This window comes from Prinia subflava, chromosome 9 (assembly GCF_021018805.1).
Source record: "Prinia subflava isolate CZ2003 ecotype Zambia chromosome 9, Cam_Psub_1.2, whole genome shotgun sequence".
NCBI classification, from domain to species: Eukaryota; Metazoa; Chordata; class Aves; order Passeriformes; family Cisticolidae; genus Prinia; species Prinia subflava.
In genome coordinates, this window is record NC_086255.1 from 19,671,296 (window position 1) to 19,695,444 (window position 24,149).

Consider the following 24,149-nt stretch of genomic DNA (forward strand, 5'->3'; position numbering starts at 1 on the left):
CATGCATATATATAAACAGAATGCTGTGAAAACTAGTACAATTTTAATTTCTTAGGTTTTTAAAGACTGTAAATTTATTGCAAATCCCTTTTCTAGTCATGAACCTAAGTATGAGTATGCTCACACATCTGATTTCTAGATATCCCTGTTTTCTCTCTAAAAGAATAACTGACAACGCCATGGTATTAATGACTTTTCCAGATGCAAAAAACTTACTAAGCAATCAGGCAGATTATTTTCCTAAAAGCTAAGCTAATCTGATACCAGTTCTCGTGCTCAACCAGCCTCTTCAGAATAAGATGGAGTCTCACACAAAGCTATTCTGGGGCCAAAATATAATTGCTGGAAAATTTGAAAAAAAAAAATCCGATTAATAGAAATATTTGACATCCTGATGTCCAAGAGTGATTCAAATTTATGATAATTTGGCAATGTTTGTGGTTATAGCTGTGGTGGATACATTTGTGCATGTATCTGTTTATTTTGGATAGATGCTGCACTTCTGGGGTAAAGAGAAAGCTTTAAACTCATCAGAGGACTGGCTATGGAGGTGGAATTACACAATGTCTGGATCACAAAGATGACTTTAGTTTCTGGACAAGGAAAACCAGGTCATATGCTGTCCCACAAATTATTTTCTAGAGGAAAAGCTCATGAAAAGCACCACGAAAGAGAAAGGGAATACTGTCAGTTTTTCAAGCTAATCAATGCCCAAAGAGACCCATCGTTACAAAGCTCCTGTTTATCAGGGTTATCTCTTTGATAAGGAGTGCATCTCTTTGTCAGGTATCTGAGGAAACCCAGGCAGTTGCTGCAGGGAATAATGACCACCCTGAGGTTAGTTGTTAGCCTAGTTGTTAAAAAACAAAGGGTTAAAACAATCCCTCTTTGGGATTAAACCTGGGGGAGATAGAGAAGGCCTTTGGCCTCTTTACTACCTGCTCCCTTATTCAGGCCAGCAAGTAGTACTGTATTAGAGGCAAAGCAGTCTGCATATTAGGTGAATGAAGGGAGAGCAAAACTGCAAAAAAACCCAAACCAATAAACTCTACCTATCTTTCCTCTCTGCTCTCTAACGTCAGGGCAGGGAAAAATGTGTAACTCCACTAGGCCTCACTCTTGTGTCCTGCTCCCAGCATACTCAGCTTGCTTCCCTCTCCACTGGCACTCCTGAATGATTTTTGTGGCACAGATATTGCTGCCATGAGCAGAAACCTTGCCAGTTGTTTGCAAATGCAATTATATTTATGCTAATCTCTGAGATTTCCATTTATTTTATTGCTCTCTTCCTACCAAAACAAAACAGTTGCAGCAGTTGTGTGGGTTTCCCAGGAGAATGAACACAGACAGAAGGAAACTGTTGGAAGAAGTACAGGAGACCTCTAAGGCCCCCAGAGGGCCAGTGAATACACATGGTATTAATGGACATCTGGAGGAGAACCTGCCTTTTTTAACAAACCATCCTCATAGAGGGGATCACTGTGCCTATGGACATTGAGTATTCAGTACAATTACAAGGAGCAGCAGACTCACAGTAGGGGCTGGCTCCACGGCTCAAATAACTCAGGATGACTCAAGTAACACAGCTCAGCATCTTGCTCTGGATTTTGCATGTGTGTGTTCCTCTTCTAAAACAAACCAACTCTATGTACAACTCATTTACACAGAATATACTGCTCATTACATATTCCACTGAAAAAGCAGTGCACAAAACATCTCTGAGAAATAATGTTACTCCTACCATTGTTCCCTTCCTGTAGGCTGGAAAATGACTGCCTTTCATCAAATACATCCATCTGATTTGGTGCATGTAACAGAATATCTAGCAGCAGCCAATCTATCACACATGTGTAACAAACAATTTTTGTGTATTCCACACAGTAATGTTACTTGCATGAAGATACAGTCAATTTGCAAAATTCGGATGAAGTTAAAGGTCTGTTGCTTTTCTTAAAGCCACTGCCTAGCACAATAAGCAAATCTTATTTAGGCAATGCAGTCACTCATGTAATCACTTCAAATCACTCATTCTGGATCAAAAAGCAGACAATGTACCAGGACTCAACTAAAGCACTCATATATTTCTTACAGTACACGCATTTGTTCATATCCATCCCCCAAAAAGCCAAGGCATTTCCACTGCCCAACACCCTGTCCTACATGACCTCAGACTGTAAAAGAGACATCAACAAGCAATTGAAAAACTTACTAGGAAGAATGGTCTGCGGAAGTTTCCAGAGGAGTAACACCTGCTGTATTCTGCAAAAGTCCAAACAAAGGAGTCACTGATATGCACTTAAATATGAGGAGAATGAAAAAGGCTTGCTTAAGTAATTTTCCATCTATTGCTTCAATATTAGCCTTTAGGAGACATTGAGGTTTAAATCTAAATGCAATTTAAGCTGTCAATGTCTTTGCAGAAAAGCAACAATTTTCGTGAGTTCCTTCAGGGCAGTGACAGGTTTTTAGCACAGCCGATGCCTTTTCGCAGTGCCTACTCTTTTGTCTGCAAATGAGTCATCGTGAATAAAGCCAAAAGCAAGAAGAGATAACCAGCTGGGCCATGACCAGGAGACACATGCTCATAATTATTTCCCCAAGCTTTCCCCCAACCGGTCACTGCCCGCCTTTGCTTTAAAGGTGTATTACATTTCTGCAGCACAATACATTCCTCAGCGTTCAAAAAATATCAAAGCTCTAAAAAGAAAAGCGACATTTCAGTTTAGTTTCCTTACTTAAGAGAAGCAATGCCAGCTGCACAGGTTCAATAGCAAAAGCCAGTTCTTAGCCGCTTGCTTTAAATCCATCTAACGCTTCTTAGACATGTTATTTAAAAATTGAAGGCAATTTTAGAAGCAATTCTCTATTTGGTGTCCCCTCATCTGTGTGAGGATTTCTATCTAGGAAGAAAAAGCAAATCTTGGGTTTGAAAAAGCAGCTTTTCCAAGTCCTGGTGAAATGCCGCAGCTTCAAAAAAAATCAGCAACAGAAAAAAAAAAAAAGAAAAAATGGCGTTTTACCAATTAATCTATCATTTCATGGTTCGAGTCCTGCAGACCCTCGAAGCAGCAGCAGCTGGCCTGCCCTAGAAGGCCATGGCAAGGTGCAGCATAAGGAAAATTGTGTAAAATCTCTCAGGAATATCCAAAATCTTGGGTAGGCGTGAGCTCCAAGCAGAGAGCGGGGCTTGTATGAAGGGAGAGTAGATGGCAACACGCTTGAAAGGCACGAGATGATGACGTGACACGCCAACCAAGAATTTTAAGCTGATTGCTGCTGCTGCCTATTCATGTGAAAAATAGAGAGGGTTTTTTTGCAGACACTGAACTCTAAACCTGAAATGGGGACTGGGATGGGGGTGGGGGAAGCTGAATGCGGACATGGTGGTGGGGCGGGAGAGGAAATCACTGTATCTGAAATGGATTTCAAGCCGGATTCTCAGCATCACATTCAATTATTTCTGACAGCGACACAGCAAGCCATGCAGTCAGAACGCTCAGAACCATTATTTATCCCAACCTCATTTAATAATCATCCAGCAGTGAATAGATTAGAGCAGAGAGTTTGGAAACGGGGATTGGCAGCATGAAAAGAATAGGAAATACCTTCTGTGGCTTTTTATGTGGTGCTTTATAAAGCTTCTCCATTTTTTCTAAATCTGCCTCTAACTCAGTCTGGTAGAGGTAGAGGTCTTTTTCTAGATCACTCTGGTTAAAGAAGGAGAAGAAGAATGGGAAAACAATGCTTAGGGTTAGGGGAAATCAAAGGAATGTTAATTTTGAAAATAAAAAAGAGAGCCTTTTAATTGAAAAAGAGGAAGGTGGTATGGACAATACACAGAAAATCACTAGCAATTAATCATGTTTCAATCATTATAGAGGAAATAGTTTTAGGCAATTAACATTAAAATCAAGAGATGCACAGGCCTGCTAGAATCTATTGCTACAAACCATAAAGTTATAAAACCCACCTGTAAAGAAAAAAAAAAGATACTGTAATAATATGCAATATGCTGTTAGAGTAATTATCATTGCGAGTCAAGATAGCAAAACAACCACTCTAAATTATGCCTGATTATGATTTAAGAATTGTTTATTAAATCAATTTACTAGCTACTTAATTGTTAGGCTAATGAGCTCAAGCCCAATTAAAAAAAAAATCACTCACAAGCACACAAAACCCAAGCAATGCTACAAGGAAAAAAAAAAAGAAAACCACATACACACATATATACGCGCTAGATGCTGTAGTGCAACGTACGTGAGACACAATTACCTTTCTATCCTCTCTAGTAAGGATAGAGCAATCTCCAGGAGTATAATCCCAAATCTTTTTTGGAGGCTGATGGAAAGCAGAGGAAGGAAATGAGGAAATGAAGATAAGGAAAGACATCACAGAGAATATGGAAATTGGATTAGAACAGAGGGGAAATACAATAGGGAATTTGCATCAACACTGAAAAGAAATCATAAAATAACAACAAACCACAACAGAGAAAGAGTGAGAGAAAGAGGGATAAATTTGCTATAGCATAAATATTAAGAAATCATGGGGGGCAAAAGGTAAAATACATGCAGTGTGGAAGGGGCTTTTTTCAGTAAGGTTTTCAGAAATTTTTTTTGCAAGGTGCTCGAAGGGATTTTGGATTCTGTAAAGGGTGCCCACAGCTGTTGGTTAAAGCATTCTTAACAAAAAACAAAATGAAGTGGGGGAAAAACCACACAGTCATAAAAGCATTTGTTTTGCTCATTCTTCTTTTCAAAAGGAAAGGGAAAACAAGGGCCTTCGATAAAGAAAAGGGAAAATCTTTCTCACTTCCATCAGCGTATGAATACATACCATGTGAACAAATGGCTGATTTTCCCGTGGTGGCATTGTGGGGCAATGAGAATGCAGAGTTATTTTTTATTTCACTGGTTTGAGGGTTCATTTGTGGGGATTTTTAGTGGACAGAGTGGGACACAAGTTTGGGAACTAGTTATTTAAAATTCATCCTACAGCTTAAAGTGCCAATTTCAAAATTAATTTTTTCCTGCTTGGCTGCACATATACATACCAGGCAGAATTATTCAGAGTAAAAGACTGGACTGGACTCCCATGATTGGAGTGAGCAAAGCTACAAAAAGCATGTTCTTTGGGCTGTGGCAATGAAGCTCAGAGAAGGCTTTGCCAGCTATCAAAGTCTGAGATGGCATCCTGAATTCAAGTGCCTGACACTGAAGCACTATCTATGGAGTTCCACACTGAGGAACTGGCATGGCTCTTGGGGAGCATGGCTGTATGACTTTGGAAGTGAAGCAAGTTCAAGGCAAGCCTTATAAGAGAGCAGCACTTAACCAAAGTGCCCTGAAAAAGGTGGGGAACTTGTCACCAGAACAGATGGTCTGCTGAACAGGAGACAGACTGCCCTGAGATACCCTCTTCTGGAATAAGGCCAAGACTGCATGACTGAAAGCACAAATTCACACCTCTAAAGTACAGGTATACCCCCACCTGTAGAAAGGACCAAGGGCATAATCCTCTTTCTTTGACACATTTCCCATTAACTCACACTAACTCAAAGGACCACAGAGATGACAAACCTTCACTCACTGCAACAGCAGATGGCTATTAATTACATGGCAGTAATTAATAACTTAATTAATTAGTAAGTAATTAATTAACCCGTTTATCTAACAAGTTTCTTCTCACTGTGGAAACCTTAAACCATAACAAGCTGTGAAGACTTAAATCCTTATATTGACAACACTTTAAAACCTCAGTGAGGTGAGATTTATCTGATTTTTACTGCCTAAACATTAGGAGGTGTCATCTCAAACGCTGCTGAAAACTTCTTTAGCTTAGGATGGAAGGTCTATAGCTATAAAACATAGTTTCCATGAAAGACTGGACTACTCAACCACTGTACACTCTTGCTTTTCAGTAAAAATTACACTATTTTTATGATATGATCAGACTAAGCACACAACTCCAGGTAGCTATATTCTGTGCAGAGGAACTTTGTCACTCCTGTCAGAACAAAAACTAGATTTAAAGGAACTCTGCTCTCTAATGTCCATGTGCCTCTGAAGACATCACTGAACCTTAAAACATACTTCTGTTTTGTTGTACATACATGGAATCTCAGTAGCAGTCAAAAACTGCGTGCATAGGCATTTGACTACTGACCTCAAGGGGAAAGCAGAAATGTTTGACTACATGTGAGAGGCTGATACTGACCCTCTGGTACAGTGAGAGTAGCTTATTAAACAGTATTTAATAACTAAATTAGTAGTGTTTAATCAGTAAGAACCAGGCCATAAAATGCTTTAAAGTCACTTTTTTTTTCCAGTAGCCATGACCACTGATGTGTTCCCTCCATTAAAATGTTCTTTGTCCTATTGAATAATTAAGCTTTAGTTAATCTTTTTCCAGAGGGGAAATCAAGGCTCTTTTTTTTCTCTCCACACATAGCAACACAGCTCCATTTGAAGGGAAAGAACACTTCTCAGACTCCTTTTGTTTCAGGGAAGGGCAAGGGCTATTCAACACAGGCTAATGCTCCCATTTTATGCAATGGGCAGCTACACGTATAAGGAAATAAGCAGGAATCAAGGTCCTGATCTGTTTATGGAGAGCTGGAAATTGCTGACCTACAGTTTACAGGCCAGGGACAGGAATAAGTAATTCTCCTTGACTTAAAGCCACCTATCAGCCATCCTAGATCTTGTTAGGCAGAAGGAGAATAAGGGCTTTGAATAAGGACTTTCAAGAATGAAGGCAGGGTATTATTTCTAACACTAACAACAAGAATGCAGTTTGAACTATGGTGTGTGGAAAAACATTACCTTGTTGATACATAGTGCTGGAAGGTGGGGAATGTTTGTAAATGGCTTCAAAACACTAAAAGTGGCCACAGAACAGCTGCTTTATGTTAGTACCAGGATGACATTATGTATAATCACATCTTTAAATGTGTAAGGCAGCTGTTTCAGATTTAGGGCCTAGGAAAGAGATGTGACAATCATAAAAAAAAAAAAAATTAAAAAAAGGCAGGTTGACTTAATTGGTCATTGCAACTATCAAACTTACCGGTTTCCCAAACTCCAATTCCGAAAAGAATTTATACCAAGGCTCATTCTTTAAATCTATCTCTTCTGGGCTTATATCCCGAGTCTAAAGGAGTTGGTGATAGGGGAATGGAAGAAAGAGAAGGATAACATTATGCAAAGAATACACAGAAAGGGACTGTTAGAGATGCAGATCCCATGGGGTCCATTCTAAAGTGTAGATATTTAGCCTTATAATTTGGAATTTCCATAGCACGTTTGTCATAAAAGCCATGAACTGCTTTGCAAACATCAGTTAAGCCCAATAGCATCATTGTGAGCAACGTGAATATGAACGAATTGCATTTTACAGGTCAGGAGACCCACACAGAGAGAGCAAGTATGCAGCTTGCCCAAAGTCACAGGGAGACTCAGTGGAAGAGCTGAGAGTCAAGAGTCCCTCAGTTCTACTGTCAGACACTTTTATCAAGTCCAGAGTTGCATGTACTTTATTATTTTTTTTTAATCTTTATTTGGTTGAAAAAAGAGAGGCTCAGTAAGACCTGAATCAAATACTGCATCTTTAACAGCACATGAACATGTGAGAAACCCTGTTCATACACTGCAAACAGAGTGGAAGGTGGTTTTCTAAACCATACGAGACACATGTCAGAGAGAGCGCATCCTGAAAGATCTCTGAAAGGATGGGTAGAGTGACAATATTACATGTTTCTTCACAAATAAATGTTAGATTATCAGACAAAACTACAATGAAGGAAAATCAGACAGGACAGAAAACAGTACAGCTGGAAGGAAACTCCCTTTCATTCATACCATCTGTCTTAGTGAAACAAAAAAAATGAAATCCTTGTATCTGTTTGAAAATACTGCTGGTGAGATAAGAGAATAAAAGTCCATTGCTAAAGTTTCTGAGGTCCCACTCCCCAAAAGATATGTAGCTAATTCTTGCATTTCAGTATACCTAGTCTAAGACAGAGTGGATCTCAGTGCATTAAAAACATAAGCAAATTATGTCTGCTGTTGTCAGTATGATCTCAAGTGCTCCATCACAAGGAAGAAGGAGCCATACAGACACACACTGTCCTCCTGGAAATCATTTTGTGATGGGGTTACTGAGGTCACTGTTGTCAACAGTGCTGGACTTGGATGTCCCAGATTCTGCCATAGCCATTAGCATCACAAAAAAAAAGCTCTAGGAAAAGAGCTCCCGACTGATGCGGAGTAAGAGGCACTGCAAGATAAATAGTTACATCATATTTAATGCCTGATGGCCTGGAAAATGATTTGGCTAATTTCTTAAAGGCATAAAGGAATCAATACCTCTATTTTTTATTTACTGCACTCCAACTAAAAGCACTCATCTTATACAACTGCATTGACATTAGAACAAAGCCCACTGATGTCAACAGCAGGCTCTTCATTGCTCTGAAATGGTTTTGGATTGGGATTCTGATAGTCACAGCTGGGGGTGTGATTACCAGGAGATATTCACAAATCCCTTGCACCTCCCTGAAAGATGCAGTCACTAACCACTATAGTGCTGTTACATTTAATGAGACTGATGGAAACTGTGAAGCTACTATTTCAAGGCCTTCTTTCTTCGCTGGTCTATGGCTTCAAATCAAAGCTCATAAAATAACACTGGAAGTAACACAGCGATCTCTTTCATATTGAGCTCTGTATGAGCTCATGATGAGAGATCACTTTCCTGATGAGCTACATACATACAATTTTTTTCAATTATGCTGATGATTGTTCTGCTTGTGGCTTTTTGACTCTGGTTCCACAGCTCACTTCAGTACCTGATGAAGTCTGAACATGTAAACAGTGCCACTGGTGATGACAGACCTTTTGCAAACGCTTAAGTACACAGATGAAGCTGGCCTTTCGCCACAAGTTTTGATCTTGTCTGTTTACCGTGAGACAAAACTGATGTTTAAGTCAGCAGAAATCTGGCTCCAGGATGGACTGCAGGAAGGGAGATGTCATACCATGTTCAAACCACTGCTCACTGGCACTCCTCTAATGGGCTGAGCCAACACCCAGGAGTATCAAGAGGGAGTCATCCACCGCCCAGTGCAAGAGGCACTAGGGTCACGCTCCCATCAGGGGCAACTTTGCTGAAGTCAATGAAGGGACACGCGTGTGAAAAGAAGCTGGTTGCAGGATCTTCAAAAAGTGATGGACCTTGATTGCACTTGGAAGGAAAAAAGAAAACCCACCAAAATACTAAGGAGAAGCATCAGGTCCCACATCAGACTTGATTCTTACATTTCTATAGATTTAAATTGCTATTCACTCTTGTGTAAAATCCTTGGCAGGTTTTTCAGGAGCATTCCTTTATCTATTCCATGCATGGATCAGTGTCTGAGCTGTTAAGGTATGAAGTCCAGTTTACATTTGGAAACTCACATGCAATTAGCACTTCTAATTGAATCCTTCAAATTAATTTCTTTATAGAACAATTATATCTTTATGCACTATCTTTACACACTATTATCATCACTCACTATTTTCTAGCAGTTACAGTGTCACACTTGCACCATGGAAGGACACCCTAAGTGATCTGTGGTGATTTATACTGGAGTGGCTGATGAGGTTTAGCATCACCTCTCTGCCTGTCCCTTGTCAAGTATTCTCAGTTAAGGCTGAAGAAAGAGACTTCTGTATGTCCCTAGCTGTCACAATTCACAGCACTGCATGCTAATTCAGACTGAAATTGGTAACAGCCCACTAAATATGCCAGGTTACATTCCACCATAGCTGGAGAGCTCACAATTACCCCTGCCACCTCTGCCACAGAAGTGGTGAGATCCAGCTGAGGAAAAAAGCAGCCCAGGGAAGATGGCCATATCCTAATGCACTTCAGAGGCATCCACTGAGGCACACTAAAGGCACTCCAAAAACTACTTCAGTATTTAAAGCAGAGGAACATAGAAACTGAACCTGCCCTCTCTGTTGCATAATGCCTTCAACCCTCCTGCATCAGCTAATGCTGTGCCCTAGAAAAAGTACAGCTGGCAAAACAGCTGCTGAACAGGTCACAGTGTCAAACATGGATTAAAAACCAGGGTTAGTGATCCATACTTAACACGGAAAACAACACGTCCAAAAGGAAAGAAGCCTCTCAATCCCCCTGGATCTTGCTTTAGAGAGAACAAAAATGTTAGGAAGTTATGCAGAACAGTTTTCAAAAATATCACACGAGCACTTCAATGTAAGCATAAGGAATCCCATCCAAATAGAACCACACAAGCATTTAGAGAGGATTTCATAATTGCAGGATAAAGCCACAAACTGAGATAAATCAAACATTACCATCTTTTCGTTGTTCAGAACAGAGGACTTCCCTGGCTGATAGTCATAAATGCTCCTGGGCTCTGCACGGTATTTCCTGGTGTCCACCTTCTTGTCTGGAGGCTCCCAGTCAGTCCTAAGGAAAGAAAGATCAATTAACCCAAAATACTGTGGCTTCTGTGGAGACAAACACTCAGTTTTGACAGATGCTTTACCCCATTAATTATGGTTTAATCAGGGTACTTTTTTTAACCTTGGAAAGGAGCCTGCAACAGGAGGAACAGTTCAGCTAGGGCTCCAGACATGTATTTGTTCATCTATAGCAGGCAGAGTTGGATACAGCTCAGCTGATGAAACAATTGCAGCAGAGGGGGGTTATTCTAGGTACTTCCAGTAAACTTTCAGACTTCTAAGTCTTTCTCCATTGGAAACAGCTTAATGATAGGCTTCAACTAAGCTCACAAATATAAACATGTCCAAACTTTGAGCAGAACTCAAAATAAATTCTTTTTGCTAAACTTCTGCCTTTTAGCCACATCACTGATTACCTGACTACCACTGCTCTGGATTCTGAGGGCACTCTGGATTCCAAGATACGCTTTTATCTAGAGACATGAATGAATTCTCTCAGGCTACTCTATTTTAATATGGCCAAGAACAGTCAGTCCACTGACTATCCAAACCACTATAATTTTGTTCAGTGCCTATACTGACACAGTTGAAACAAGAGTCACAAAGCATTCAGGGTCCATCCATATCCTACAAGGTTGTGCTGGCCTCAAAATTGATATAATCAAACACCTAATGCAGAATAACAAACGGTCTCCAAAAAGCTGAGAAAGCAGCCCTTTTAAGATGATAAACTAATCCTGATTTTGCTCTTGGCATGTTGTCTTTTGATAAGCAATGTGTATGTGGATTCATCTCGCCCATGAATTCACCAAACAAAAGTGAGGCATCTATCCAAAACTGCTGCTCCAGGTTTCCTCTCCCTTATCTTTCTGATCTGGTTAGGACAGAAAGAAACCACTGAGAGCTGCATGAACTCTCTCCACTGGCTGAAGAGAGACAGAGACAACAATTTTAATTTTTTTTTTATTTCTAAACTAAGGCAAGATGACAGCCAAAATTATTGGCATACAGTGTACAAATTTCAACAACGATGATCTTTCCTGTCCAGACTAACTTGATTGCTTAAGACTCCAACCACAGAGAAAATTCTGGTGAGGCATTGATTTGCCACTAGATAATAGGAAGCATTAATTATGGTAATCCTTTCACTTGCAAGAATTTTTCAGAGGGCAAATACACTATGCCTTCAATTCCTGCATAAGGAATCAGTAAACTGCCTCTTGGTCCAGTGACCTGAGATGCTCACTAAAGCAGTGACATCAAATTACTGCTTTGGTCATTTGAGGCTGCAAGTGAAAAACTAAGAGCATGTGGAAGGTGGTAAAGGAGGAACAGCTCAAGAGCTGGGAAAATTCAGCAGGACATAAAATATTCTTTGCTCATTCTGCTTTCCCTTCATTTGGTAAATGAATTCCTTACTGTTACAAAGAGGTTTAAAACACAGGGCAATAAAGAAAAAAAAGATGAGGGAAGTCATCCTAAAGATCAGAAATGACACTGCTGACTAGAATCTACTTGCAAGGAAGTTCATATGGGTAGGACTCCTCAGAGATGGAAAATGTAGCTAAGTTTTTACCAAGATTCAACATAAATGCAAATTTTGCTTCCCCACAATTATCACTACTTGCTTGTTTTCTGAGGAGCCTTTACAGTGTCACACTGAGCCAAGAGCTTCCACTGTGCCTATGTGGTAGGCACTGTGTAAGCATGACACCCAACTCTTCACCCAGGCAGGAGACTGTGCAACAGACTGTGTGATGCCTGATAAAAAAGACAGACAGAAGGGGGACTGAGCTGTGGCAATGAAGGAGTCCACTGCCACCTAGTAAAAGACTCAGAGTAAAAACTACATATCCAACTTTCAAAAAAGTTCAACTGGAGTTGTGGACTGAAGGCTTCCACTTTTAGCCCCTTTCCATTGACAGCTCTCTGACATTCTTCCAGAACTAATCTATATACAGCTTAGTTCAGGTCACCTTTCTGGGCTTGATTTCAGTGATGAAGAACGGTTTGGCAGTGGCAAAGTGGCAGACCTCTTCACAACCTTCTCTGAATCAATATTGTCCATCTCACTCTTGGAGCGGGGAACTTGGGTTCTGCCTGTAGGATAAATCACATACAGGCATATTGGTGAACTGGATAGGAGGCAAATAAATACATGCTTTACATGCCCTTTCTGTTGGACAGATTAAACAAGAAATGTGAATTACTTACTGTCCTCAGAATAGGAATAACGAGGAGAGGATGAATCAGAATCTTCATCTGAAAGACAAAAGCATTTTGCAAGTGAGTTGAAAAAGCCCCAAAGAAGAAGCACTAGAGACCCTTTAATTTCTTCTACTAATTCATTCACCATAATTTGAGTGATATGCCTAATACTTACCACAGGGAGAGGATCCTAAAAAATAAAACTCCAATGAGGTTTAAATTGCATTTGAAAATAATTCCTAGATTAGATATAAATATTAATATACTACTTACGCTAATACCTTTCTCCAGGCTCTCAAAGTACTTTAGAAAATAATCCCTTTTTATCATAAAACTCCCCTACAGTAAGAGTTATAGATCCACTTTATCAAAAGCTGAGAGACAAATAGAGAATCCAAAAGCCACAGTATATGATTAAAATAACTCATTAGGTGCTAGACACAATAATACAGCTGAGGAGTCCTGCTGACAACCACACATTATTCTGGTATTTAGCTATTGGAGAGCATCCAAAGGAGGGCTACAAAGCCAGTGAAGGGCCTTGAGGTGAAGCCATGTGAGGAGCAGCTGAGGCCACTGGGGCTGTTCAGCCTGGACAAGAGGAGACCTCACTGCAGGTACAGCTTCCTCATGAGGGGAGGAGGAGGAGCAGGCACTGATCTCTGCTCTGTGGTGGCAGTGACAGGACCCAAGGGAATGGCCTGGAGTTGTCAGGGAGGTTTAGGTTGGATTATTAGAAAAAACTTCTTCACCAGAGGGTGGATGGGCACTGGAACAGCTCCCCAGGGCAGTGGTGACAGCACCAGCCTGACAGAGCTCAAGCAGTGTTTGGACAATGCTTTCAGGCACACGGTGGGACTCTTAGGGGTGCCCTGTGTAGGGTCAGGAGCTGGAGTTTGATGATCCTTGTGGGTCCCTTCCAACACAGAATATTCTGTGACTGCAAAGAGAATTGTGAGCAAAAGTATTACTAATACCTCTGCAAAGAAACCACTAAATGTGACAGAGAAAAAGACATAAAAACAAAAGAAGATGAAGCTATAATAAACTAGATTAAAAAAATTAAAAACTGTTATGTGAATTTGGTGATGACAATCAACAGCTTGAAACAATTTCTAAATTTTCTCTCAAGGAGGACATTGATCAGATGCTACAACCAAATTCATCTGCTGGAAAAAGCCAATATAGCTAACACAGCTGATCTGAAGTTGTACTCAAGCCTTCATCAAGCCTTTTAGGAAGGCTCAGGGTAGTCTAAAATTCTAGCCTATCTGCTCTAGCTCTCTTGGTGAATGAATTAGAAGGTTAAAGTTGCAAAAATATGGTTATTGAGTCTTGATATGTTTATCATAACATTGAGGTTAAGAAGGCCAATTCCCATGTTTTAAACCTTAATGACAAAAACCAAATATTTATATCACACTGAACTGTGGACAAAAATGACTTGGATTGTATTGCAAACTTGAACTTGTATTCTTAAATACAAGTTTGGTTTACTCAGATAGAAAAATACTTGCTAAATCACAAAACTCTCTGAAGTCCCTAGAAATACAGATGAACAAATGTCTAAAACTACCTTCACAGCTATTTACTCTAATAATCTTATTTAGTGCTGGAAATCAATAAAAGATAATTTTATTTACTTACTTGAAGGGAAATACCAATATTCATTATAGCTCATAATTCAAACAAGAAAATCATACAATAAAAAATTCACAGATAATGGCTATTTTTCAATTTCTTATATTCTAGTATCTACAATAATGAGAATAGGTATGTTTTGCCTCTGAATATCTTACAAAGAAGATTTCTTTCTACATTTCTTTCCTTTTTACACATGAAATACTGAAACAGAAATCTAGAGTGATTTGATAACGTTAAAAAGTAAATCAGAATTGAGTATTAAACAACATGTTCTTTTTTTCAAAGCTTCATTCCGTCCATGGGACTCTTCTTCACAAAGCAGGTTATCACAAGTTTGTAACTTCAAAATCTGATTTCTTTAATGAAGAGAGGCTGTTTCCCTCTGGATGGTAGAGAATCTGCAGGGTTGGATTCCATTTCATGGATTGGAATTATTCTTTACATTTTTAGAAACACTGAATATATTTTTGAAGGGAGCCCAGATCTTGATGTTTCTAGGAGATCTTATGCATCAGTCCATTCTGACACTGATTGTATAAAAGTGAGGCTCCAACCCATCTCTAAATAAACACTGCCACTGATTATGGATCTTTGAAGTGTTTTCCAAACATGAAACATGAACTGAAACCTCTCCAACTCATCTACATCATCAAAAATTTTGTATTTCTTATCAAGAAAAGCATCCAAGCACATTTTGAAGTGCATAGGAAACATTTATGGGAGAACAGACTCTTTAATATATTGTCATCCTGAGGTTTGCAAACCATGCTAGCCCAGATGAGTAAAATGGATTTTCAAACCTCATTATGAACAAGGAAATATTCTCTGTAAAACTCTTTTATCCATTAATTAGTGAAACTTTTTTCTCTCACCAATACCCACATACCATTCTGCCAAGAGAAAATAACTTACCCTGCATTTCAATTGGCAAGACAGGACTCTTCACCTAATATATTTCACTAAGAAATTATCAAGTATCTTAGATACCTGTATTACACTTTATCCACATTCACTTTAACAGTGAAATACACCTTACATTTCCTTGCCTTCTTTGAGTACCTCAGCTCATACTGCATGCTTTCTTCTTACACAATACCCACCAGATGTTCAAGACAAACATTGAATAAAATGGTTAATTAATAGTCTCACCAGGGTTGGCTTGAGGCACAGGCTAAGTAGGCAAGTTCCTGGATTGCAGGATCTAAAGTGTCACCAAAGCACCAAGGCAACAAGGCTGTCACCAACAACTTCCCAATCAGGAAATGTCTGTACACCCAATGTGTGCAGCAGATTCCAGTGTTTCTCATATATAAATATTTTGCACAGTCACACAATTATCATTGCAACAGATGCTGTTTCACCTTCCCTGAAATATGACTGCAAAGTATACTGATTTGAACATGAAGTTTAAAGGAATCTGCTGAGCACATGAAGAGCTAAGGTAAGGACAGTGTTATTTCAAGTTGCAAGATGTGCTGATGAGACCAAACTCTGTCCTTGCCTAGATATGCCAAGTGCACCTAAGACCAACCCTGAACCTATGTTACCAAGTTATTTTTATTTTAAAAGACTACACTGAGGGACTGATCCAAAACCCACGGAAGCAAGCAGTCTTTTTACTAATATGCTTCAGTGACATTCTGGGTCTGGCCCTAATACTATGTTAATGTTAAAAACCAGAAGCAAATAATTAATGAAATTTATTGATTTGAAAGGGGGGGTGCTGGGAGAAATCTCTGTTAAATCTATCTTTACACATAAAGTCAGCAATCTAGACATGTTAAATAATCACTGCACACACAACTGATAAGTGCATAAAACCAAGCAAACCCCACGTTTGCAGCATTAGTCAAATACTAGTTACAAAGCCAGAGGAGCACTGCAAAGCTAAAAGGGCATCATACAGTCAAGGCAATGCTTAGAGTGCAGCAAATCATTATGAGGCAGCGTAAAGCTCAGCAACTAGAAAAAAATCCAGGAAGAAAAGAAATTGATAAGGCAGCATTTGTGCAGAAAAAATACATATGGACCTTTATTATTACCTTCAGAGATAGGACTAGGAGTAGACGCAGGAAACTGGTATGTAGGAGAATAAGGATTTTCTTCTGCAGCAGAGAAAAGCGGTGGATTTTGAGACTATCCACAATGAAGTGGAGGTTCTGCTTCATCCCCCAACTTTTATCACCATATGATTTTATTCCCTACTTTAATAACACTAGGGTAAATGGTATTATACTTCAAGAAATGATTAATGGATTAGCAAAGATTTAGTTATTTTATGCATCACACAAGGTATACTGGGCATAACTGAATTTCCAGGCAGTGTAACAGAAAACTAGAACCTGAATCTAGTTACTATTAGGGCACTATAGTACAGTTAACTCAAAGCACAAGACAACAGACACTCTGACTAAACTTCTGGTACCTTCAGTTTTTTGCTGGATTTCAGGAAGTTCAGGAAATGTGTAGGTAGGGCAATAAGGGTTTTCTTCAGGATTGTCTAAGGAGAGGAACATGATTTACAAAAAAGAACACAGAGGACAGATTTAAAAGGGAAGAAGGGCGAGCCAAGAATCCATTCAAGCTGACTACAGTCCCTATCATGCTGATGTTCTAGCATGACACAACCTAGAATGCCTCTTTTTTCATTGCTGCCTTGCATGTCTGGGCCTTGTGACAGGTTCTGGAAGCCAAGGGGAACTGAACTCATTCTCCTCCATCTGAGCATGGGCTTTAGCTGAGCTAAAGAACTTCTGTTAGGAGCAGTAGGATTAGGAAATAGTTCAACTCCTCCTCATTTCACCCATTACAGCACAGCCTTTATCTATGCATAAAGCTCATCAGGACAGCACCTGCAGCAGCAAATACAGCTCCACTTTTGCATGCTCTACATTTTGTTACACAAGCACAGATCTGAGCTGCACTTGCCTGCGTGCCAGGCTGTTCAGAGGGTTCAGTTTGCAAATGCTACTGCAGCCATTTCTCACAGAGAAGAAAAATGTGAATGTGTCAGCAATCAGGTATAGAAGTGCCCCAAGGTGGGAATCCCCTGAGAGTTCACCACTATGAAGTTTGTAAGTGTTCACCACAATTCTAGGTTTTCAAAGGAGAAAGATTAGAAGAACCAGAGTTCAGATTCTGAACTCACCAAAAATTAATGGAAACCTTTCCACTGGTTTCAGTGAACTTCAAATCATGCTTCATTGTGCAGGTACTAAAGCTTAACACTGTAAAAGTTTTCTCTTATGCATGGAGAAGTTTCAGGGATAACCTACTGTATTTTAAAAGTGTGTAGATTGGGTGAGCTGGTAAAACTGGAGTTCAGAGATCTATTTTCTGTTATTATGGAATTATTGTCAGCTTTTCTGGTCTCAAGTTGATTTCATAAGGGCACTGCAGATCACCTTTCAGAACAACTCAGAGCTTTCTTTGCACTTCACTGCTCTCCTACCTTTGACTTCAAAGATTTCAAGTGCATTGGTTGAGTTCTGTGGTGCAGAGCAAACACTAATTAACATAAAATGCTTTTATTTAACATCTAGTACAATTCTTCATATGAATGAAACAAAATGTCATCAAGGTAGTCTTTTAAAGTAAATAAAAACCATCTGTGCTACAGTACCTCTGTTTAGCTTGTGGATCTGTTTGAACATTGTCTTGTACCAGTCCTTCGATCTGTCTGTATTCTGTTGGAAAAATAAATATAGATAGAAATAATCAACAGTGACTTTACCAGCCTTTCAAAGTTATTACAAATCTTCCAGCAATGAAAACAAATTACACTCTGCTATGTGAAAGCTGTATGATATTAATATTCTGAAATATGAATTATTTTACTCTGATATATCATCTCATATGATGTTTCATGCAAGTAAGTAATAATGTAAAATCTTTGCAGAGGAAGATTGTAACCTCTCTAGAACTGCAGATTGTATGAAATGTTTTGTGTATTAATCTGGTTTGACACTTAAAATTAAACAACTTGTCATCTAAAAACAGCAACTAAAACAACTTGGTATGTTTCAGTCATACATACCAATTTCCTAAATATTCAGTGGACAGTTAGAAACATTGAGTGTTTAAGTCATTCCAGAAATTACTTGTAAGAATAGGCTAATAATTCTTTTCATAATTCCCCCTGAACACTGAATAAATGTAATCACATATAAAAGAGGTATCTGCCTCTAAGATGGCTAAAATGAGACAAAAACTCTCTTTCAGCTGCTAGATGGAAAGGAAATAGAGGAGCAGAAAACATTATTTTCAGATATTATGAGAAGAAATAATGATTTTTAATTTTCTTTCCCCTGAAGCAGCTGAAACAGGTCATAGATAACACATGGAACAATTCATCATAAAAATACATTGGAATTAGAATTCTATCTTCCCTTAAATCTCTGCAGCTCTAGGGAGCTCTCTCAGTCCTAAGGCAGGCAGAATCTAGCCTGGGTTTTGTGCATCAACCACAGGCTCAGTGCTGTCTTACCCTCAGTGGGATTCCAATGTCATCGACAGAGGTATCAGCCATGTGGTGAGGGCTCTTGACAGGGCTTCTCTTCTCTTCCACTGCCCTCCTCTCGCTTGGCACAGCCTCGTGAACTGGCTTGTCCCGTAGAAGTACTGAATCAACTTTATCAGACACTAATCTGTCTGGCACTGAATCTGGAAATGACAATGGGGGATTTTTACCTCATCCCAGCATTTCACAACATCACCACTTCCCGCTCTTTTAAGGCAAAAGTTCTAGCAAGTAGTTGATGAGACAGACTGTGTCACTGCTGGTTGTGATCAGCAGCTAGACTGAAGGAAATCTCCCAAGAAAATGCCTGATACCATTAAAAGCAGGCAAGCATCCCTCAGGTCGTTACCATCACACATCTCATGACAATCTCAGCTGTCATATAAGACAACAATTTTGGTTTCAAGAATTGTTTGTTTTGACTAATTAGTAACTCTCAGTCTTCATCAAAAAGCACCAGTAATACAGTCTCCTGTACATCTTTTTCTACCAATTTCAACCTAAAGGAGCATGGTGTGTGGTAGTGGTGCACAACTTTTTAACAGATTGCACTCACCTGTCTGACAATCCCATTTGTTGCAGACAGTATATGATGTTTCCAATTCATTTCCATGCCCTAATCAGAGTGTGTAAACAACAAATGGTGTTTGAGCATACATATGACACGATTGTACAGGAGTCTGCATAAAGATGGAGGGAAATAACTCATTTCTTCAGATTGCCTTCCTTCCAAACTAGAATTCCTTGACACTGCCCAAGTGACACCCAGAGGTAGCAGCAGGCATCACCAAGGGGCTTCAGTTTGTTCTGAAGCTCTATTCTGCTCTGCAGAGCTGCAGCACAGCAACCCCTAGATTCAGTGAAGGATTTTTTCTGTGTGGATTTCCTGCAGAGGAAACACCTGCAATTTTAGTCTGCCCCATCAAGACTTTTGCAAATCCTATAATTTTTACATCACTGCATGCATTGAAGAGAGAAAGATATGTTTATTCACATGCACATCACCATCCTACCCAAAGCCATTCAATGTGTAGAAATCGGATAGGGGCAGACAGCAGAGGGAAGGCTCGTGCACAGCAATGCATTGATCTGTTGGTACCATGAGCAAACACAATTCTGCCCCACAAAACTCAGAACTAAAGGATTTGTATTTAAAAGGTTGGTAAATTTGGCAACTTAGGACAAACAGATGAGTAATTTAGGTGTTTGGTGTATTCCTTTGCAGTTCCTGGGCAGTGTGTTTGCTAAAGGCACCCCACAAGCTGTCAAAGCAGCAGCTTTGCTCCAGCAGAGGCAGCAGCTGGGGGTAGCAGACCTTTCACATCATACCTGCCAGGCTACTAAGCCTTTTTTGCTGTTCTGTGGTAAAGGAAGGAACAAAACAAAAAGAAATACAGAACAAATGTGTGAGACATAAACAGCAAGTGCTCTGGTGCTGCATTTCTGACAGGCAAGAAACACCATAGAATGATAGCAGCTGCTGGAGAGAATCTGTTTTCAAATACCCTGCCAAAGTGACAGCCCACAGTCCCTTCTCCACACAGCAGCCTCGTGGGATAACATAAATCTCATGATGCAGTGACCAACACATTTGCGAAGAGCACTTTTATTGAAATTTTCTGGGTTTTTTGTAACATCAGAGAATAAAATATTGGACAGGAGACAATTTGAAAACCAGTAAAAAATTCACAGAGTCAAGCAAGTTGATAACTAACTTTGTTACCATTATCATGAAGTACATTTTGAAATAACACTGCTCTAGCATTTCAAAAGGATGTAGGAAAGGCTGAAGTCGTTGGTGCTTGCTGAGTCTCATCACATATTACTGAGACACAGACTCAGTGATTTGTGCACAGACACAGCTTGAAGGCTTTGATTCTCAAAACGGTCCCCTTGGTTAGAGGCTTTTCATTAACGAGTTCCCAGACTGCAGTATTTGTGGTAACCCTCAGCAGGTTTGACCACCACAAAGTTAGTGCTTTCTAAAAGGATGGCCAAATGACAACCCAAATCACAGCTGGGAATAAACCAAGAATGCTTAGCACTCTGTTCTCTGCTTCTTTTATTCCCTTGCAATTAATTCTTTTCTTTAAAGCATGAAAGCCATTTGAAAAGAATAAAACATTTTACTGACATAAAAAGCACAAACACTTTTGAAAGCTCATATTGTTAGAGCAAAGATTAAAGAACTTTAATATATTAAACACACCAATTAGATATTTATGATAAACCATGCCATGCCATGCCTGCACAGGAAATAACTGTGCTTTGGGGTGGCACAGAACACCTGCCAAGCAAGGCTGCCATAGTAACAAACCTCCAGGTGTGCTGTCTTCTAGAGAACTCACCTTCACTGGGTATTTGTACTAAGTGGACCATCTCAGCAGGGGAGACTGGTCTTTCTGTCTTTCTCCTCAGTGCAGTTCCCTCATCAATACCTCTGAACTCTGATCTTTAGCCCCAGCCCTCTGCTCTGACCACTGATGGCAAGCTGTCCCTGTACATAATGTTCACTCAGTATCTGCCAACACGGGAAAAGCCCCTCTATATGCAGTGGGTAAAAGGAAGGGTCAGCACCCGAGCCAGAAGAACAGATGGGAACCCCGTGCTGCAGGGTTCACTGGGGTAAGCAGGCCCCCAGGCATAGGCTGCTGTATCATAAGAAACTGCAAGCGAGAAATGCAACGATGCCCGTCTCTGGAGCTTGGGAGGAAAAAATGTAAGTGACAATGGTGTCACCAAGGAGAACTGTTGAATCACTGAGCTCTTCTCATAAGAACATGTAGTTTAAGGAGCCAATGCTTGAGAGTTTTTTCCTCTCTTTTCCGCAGAGGAGAGAATACCATGAATTAAAAGACTTTTCATGAAAAACATCAAATGTACTTTTTACATGAAGGGGAGATTTCCTTTTCCCTTGTATCTCTGTGTAGCAAAGGGAGCAGCTGATGGATAGAAGCAGAAGGAGCAGGAGGTGTCTGCTGTTTCACTCCCCTGCCTGACCAGAGCCAGACTGTAGCCCCAGACACACACCAGCAAACTGAGGCTTTCACTCTTGTTCTTGTGTTCTGGGATTGTAAGCAAAGGCCAAAAACTTGTGGGATTCTCAGAGAAAGGGTTAAGCAGAAGGATAAAACTGCTGGCAACACTGAAGGAATGATTATAAATGCCCTCAGAGGTCCCCCAGAGGAGGCAGCACTGGAGAAGATTGACTTGAAACCAGTTAAAAAAAAGGGGAAGAGGAAACAAGTATCTGAGAACACGTTTGGTGCAAAACAAAGGTGTTGAAAAGAAAATCTGCTAGAAATAAAAAGAGAATCTGAAATTATTTAGGTCATTTTCATGAAGTAAGTAACGTCTGGTACAACAGTCACTTCAGAGAATAAGAGAGCTAAGTCCTTAAAAAGCAATCAATAATCCACTGAGGAGAAAGAAATTCACATTATCCATCTGGAAGACTAAACTACTGGAGACCTCAGACTTCCTGCATTAAAATGACCTTGAAATTTCTAATTTGCAGGGTATTTCAGAGCACACAAAATGAATTTTTACTAAACATCATCTTGACATGAAGGAATTGCTTTCAGCACAAAACATAATTAACCATTCAGGAGAAGGTGGAACTTAACCTAGTAACAATTTGATATATGCCATGACAGCAATCTAGTTTTGAACAGATAAAGTTCATAAAGATGAAACCAAATATGAATCATGTCAGCCAGGACAGAAATTCAACAGATAACTAAGATCTGAGGATCATTTAAAAATACTCAGCAGAAAGAAATCTAAATGCTATGCTGGGATAAATCCTGGATAGGAATGGAAGCATAAGGAACTGCAGGAATCCCTCAACAAAAAAAAGATGGGAAATGTGCACCTACAAAAAGGCAGCATATGCTGGGAAACGAAACAAAATTACAGTGGAATAAAAGCACTAACAGAATGTCTCAGACTCAAAAATATGTTTGAGGCAGAAGAAGAAGAAACAGAAACTAGCAATGATCTTGATCTTATACATAATAGGCAGGTAAAAAAAGGGCAGGAAATACAACATCTGATTAGTATTTCCATTCTACAATTAAAAAAAAAAAGCAGTCCACTAGAAATCAAGGCAAACTGGACTGATCTCTGTGCCTGTTACAAGCTATGGTCTTTAGTGACGCACAACGAATTGGGAAGCTGTAGTAAGGCAGCCATCAGGAGAACTAAAAAGAAGCAGCAAAGTTTCACTCCAAATCCAGAGGTGAAGAGATAGAACTATCCTAACTGTCAGCTTGTATGAGAAAGGCTTTGATTCCTGGGAGTTCTCAAACAAGGCTGTTTGGTTCATTTGCAAATCCAGAGCTCAAGGATTACAGAAGTATAAGTTTGAGTTGATCCAGTTACTGATAGAGGAAAAAATTGCCAAGATCAAACTTGTGGGCAAGCAAACGATTTACTATTGGGAAAATTCTGCTACAAATTCAGAGGTCAAATCTCTCCCACAGTAATAGAAAAATACAGCTGCTTTCACACCGCAGTAGCTGAGAAGTAGCATATCACCTTTTCAAGCTTATTTCTACAGACAGATATAGGGGAGCATACAACCTTTTCCACCACAAGACACCTGACAGCTGTTACCTTGCAATAGCTTATTCATATGTCCACAGCCCAGTTAAAAATCTCTGCCCAGCCTCAAAAAGCTTCTCATCCACAGGTTTCAATTAGAAAAACTTACCACTCTCACATCCCTGTTGAATGTTCCAGTCGCTAAGACTTTAAGGCAACTTTGTTAGTTTTTAGTTGTCTGGACCTAATTATCAACAGCACACACATTCCCCAGTTCCTTGTAGCATAACAGTTTGCTCATTTTGAGCCAAAATTATCTACATGCACGTCTCCTTACCTCGGTTGTGCTGCAGGAGGACAATAGTGGGATTGACGATTGTGGTGGAAGGATAGGCAGAGGCAGACTTGCTGATGGAAGAGATGGAGGTTGGATAGTCAGTGCCAGGCTGGGGCACCTCATTTAGCACAGGACCTGGGTCCTGAAAAGAAGAGCAACACATCATTAGCAGTATGCAGATGGGTGTTACACTGGGAAAATCTGGAAAAAACCCCAACATTTTAGGCTGAATAAGAAGCATAATCACAGCAAATTTTAGTAAAAAAGGCATAAGCACAAGTATTTCCCTGCTCCTTGTTCATACCCTGCTCATTGTTAATGAAATTAGTGTGCTAAGGCAGTACTATAGTTATTTGGTGTTGGGTTTCACAACTCCAACACCAAAAGAGGGCACTAAGCTCATCTATCAGACACTTGG

The 24,149-nt window shown here is 39.8% G+C and overlaps 1 protein-coding gene across 20 annotated transcripts in view; it reads right to left on the reverse strand.

The window, feature by feature from the left end:
• SORBS1 (sorbin and SH3 domain containing 1) overlaps nt 1–24,149 on the reverse strand; it is a 209,469-nt gene that overhangs the window by 25,868 nt on the left and 159,452 nt on the right. For 14 of the 20 annotated variants that reach the window (XM_063405809.1, XM_063405808.1, XM_063405806.1 and 11 more), the window contains 11 exons: nt 23,732–23,873; nt 20,179–20,208; nt 18,817–18,992; nt 17,953–18,016; nt 12,693–12,740; nt 12,455–12,578; nt 10,368–10,482; nt 7,072–7,155; nt 4,276–4,341; nt 3,606–3,707; nt 2,210–2,259 (listed from right to left, as the gene is read on the reverse strand). In XM_063405809.1, coding sequence (XP_063261879.1) covers nt 2,210–2,259; nt 3,606–3,707; nt 4,276–4,341; nt 7,072–7,155; nt 10,368–10,482; nt 12,455–12,578; nt 12,693–12,740; nt 17,953–18,016; nt 18,817–18,992; nt 20,179–20,208; nt 23,732–23,873 — 1,001 coding nt within the window. The remainder of the gene's footprint in view (nt 1–2,209; nt 2,260–3,605; nt 3,708–4,275; nt 4,342–7,071; nt 7,156–10,367; nt 10,483–12,454; nt 12,579–12,692; nt 12,741–17,952; nt 18,017–18,816; nt 18,993–20,178; nt 20,209–23,731; nt 23,874–24,149) is intronic. The other 6 variants (XM_063405803.1, XM_063405805.1, XM_063405812.1 and 3 more) reach the window with 6 other exon arrangements.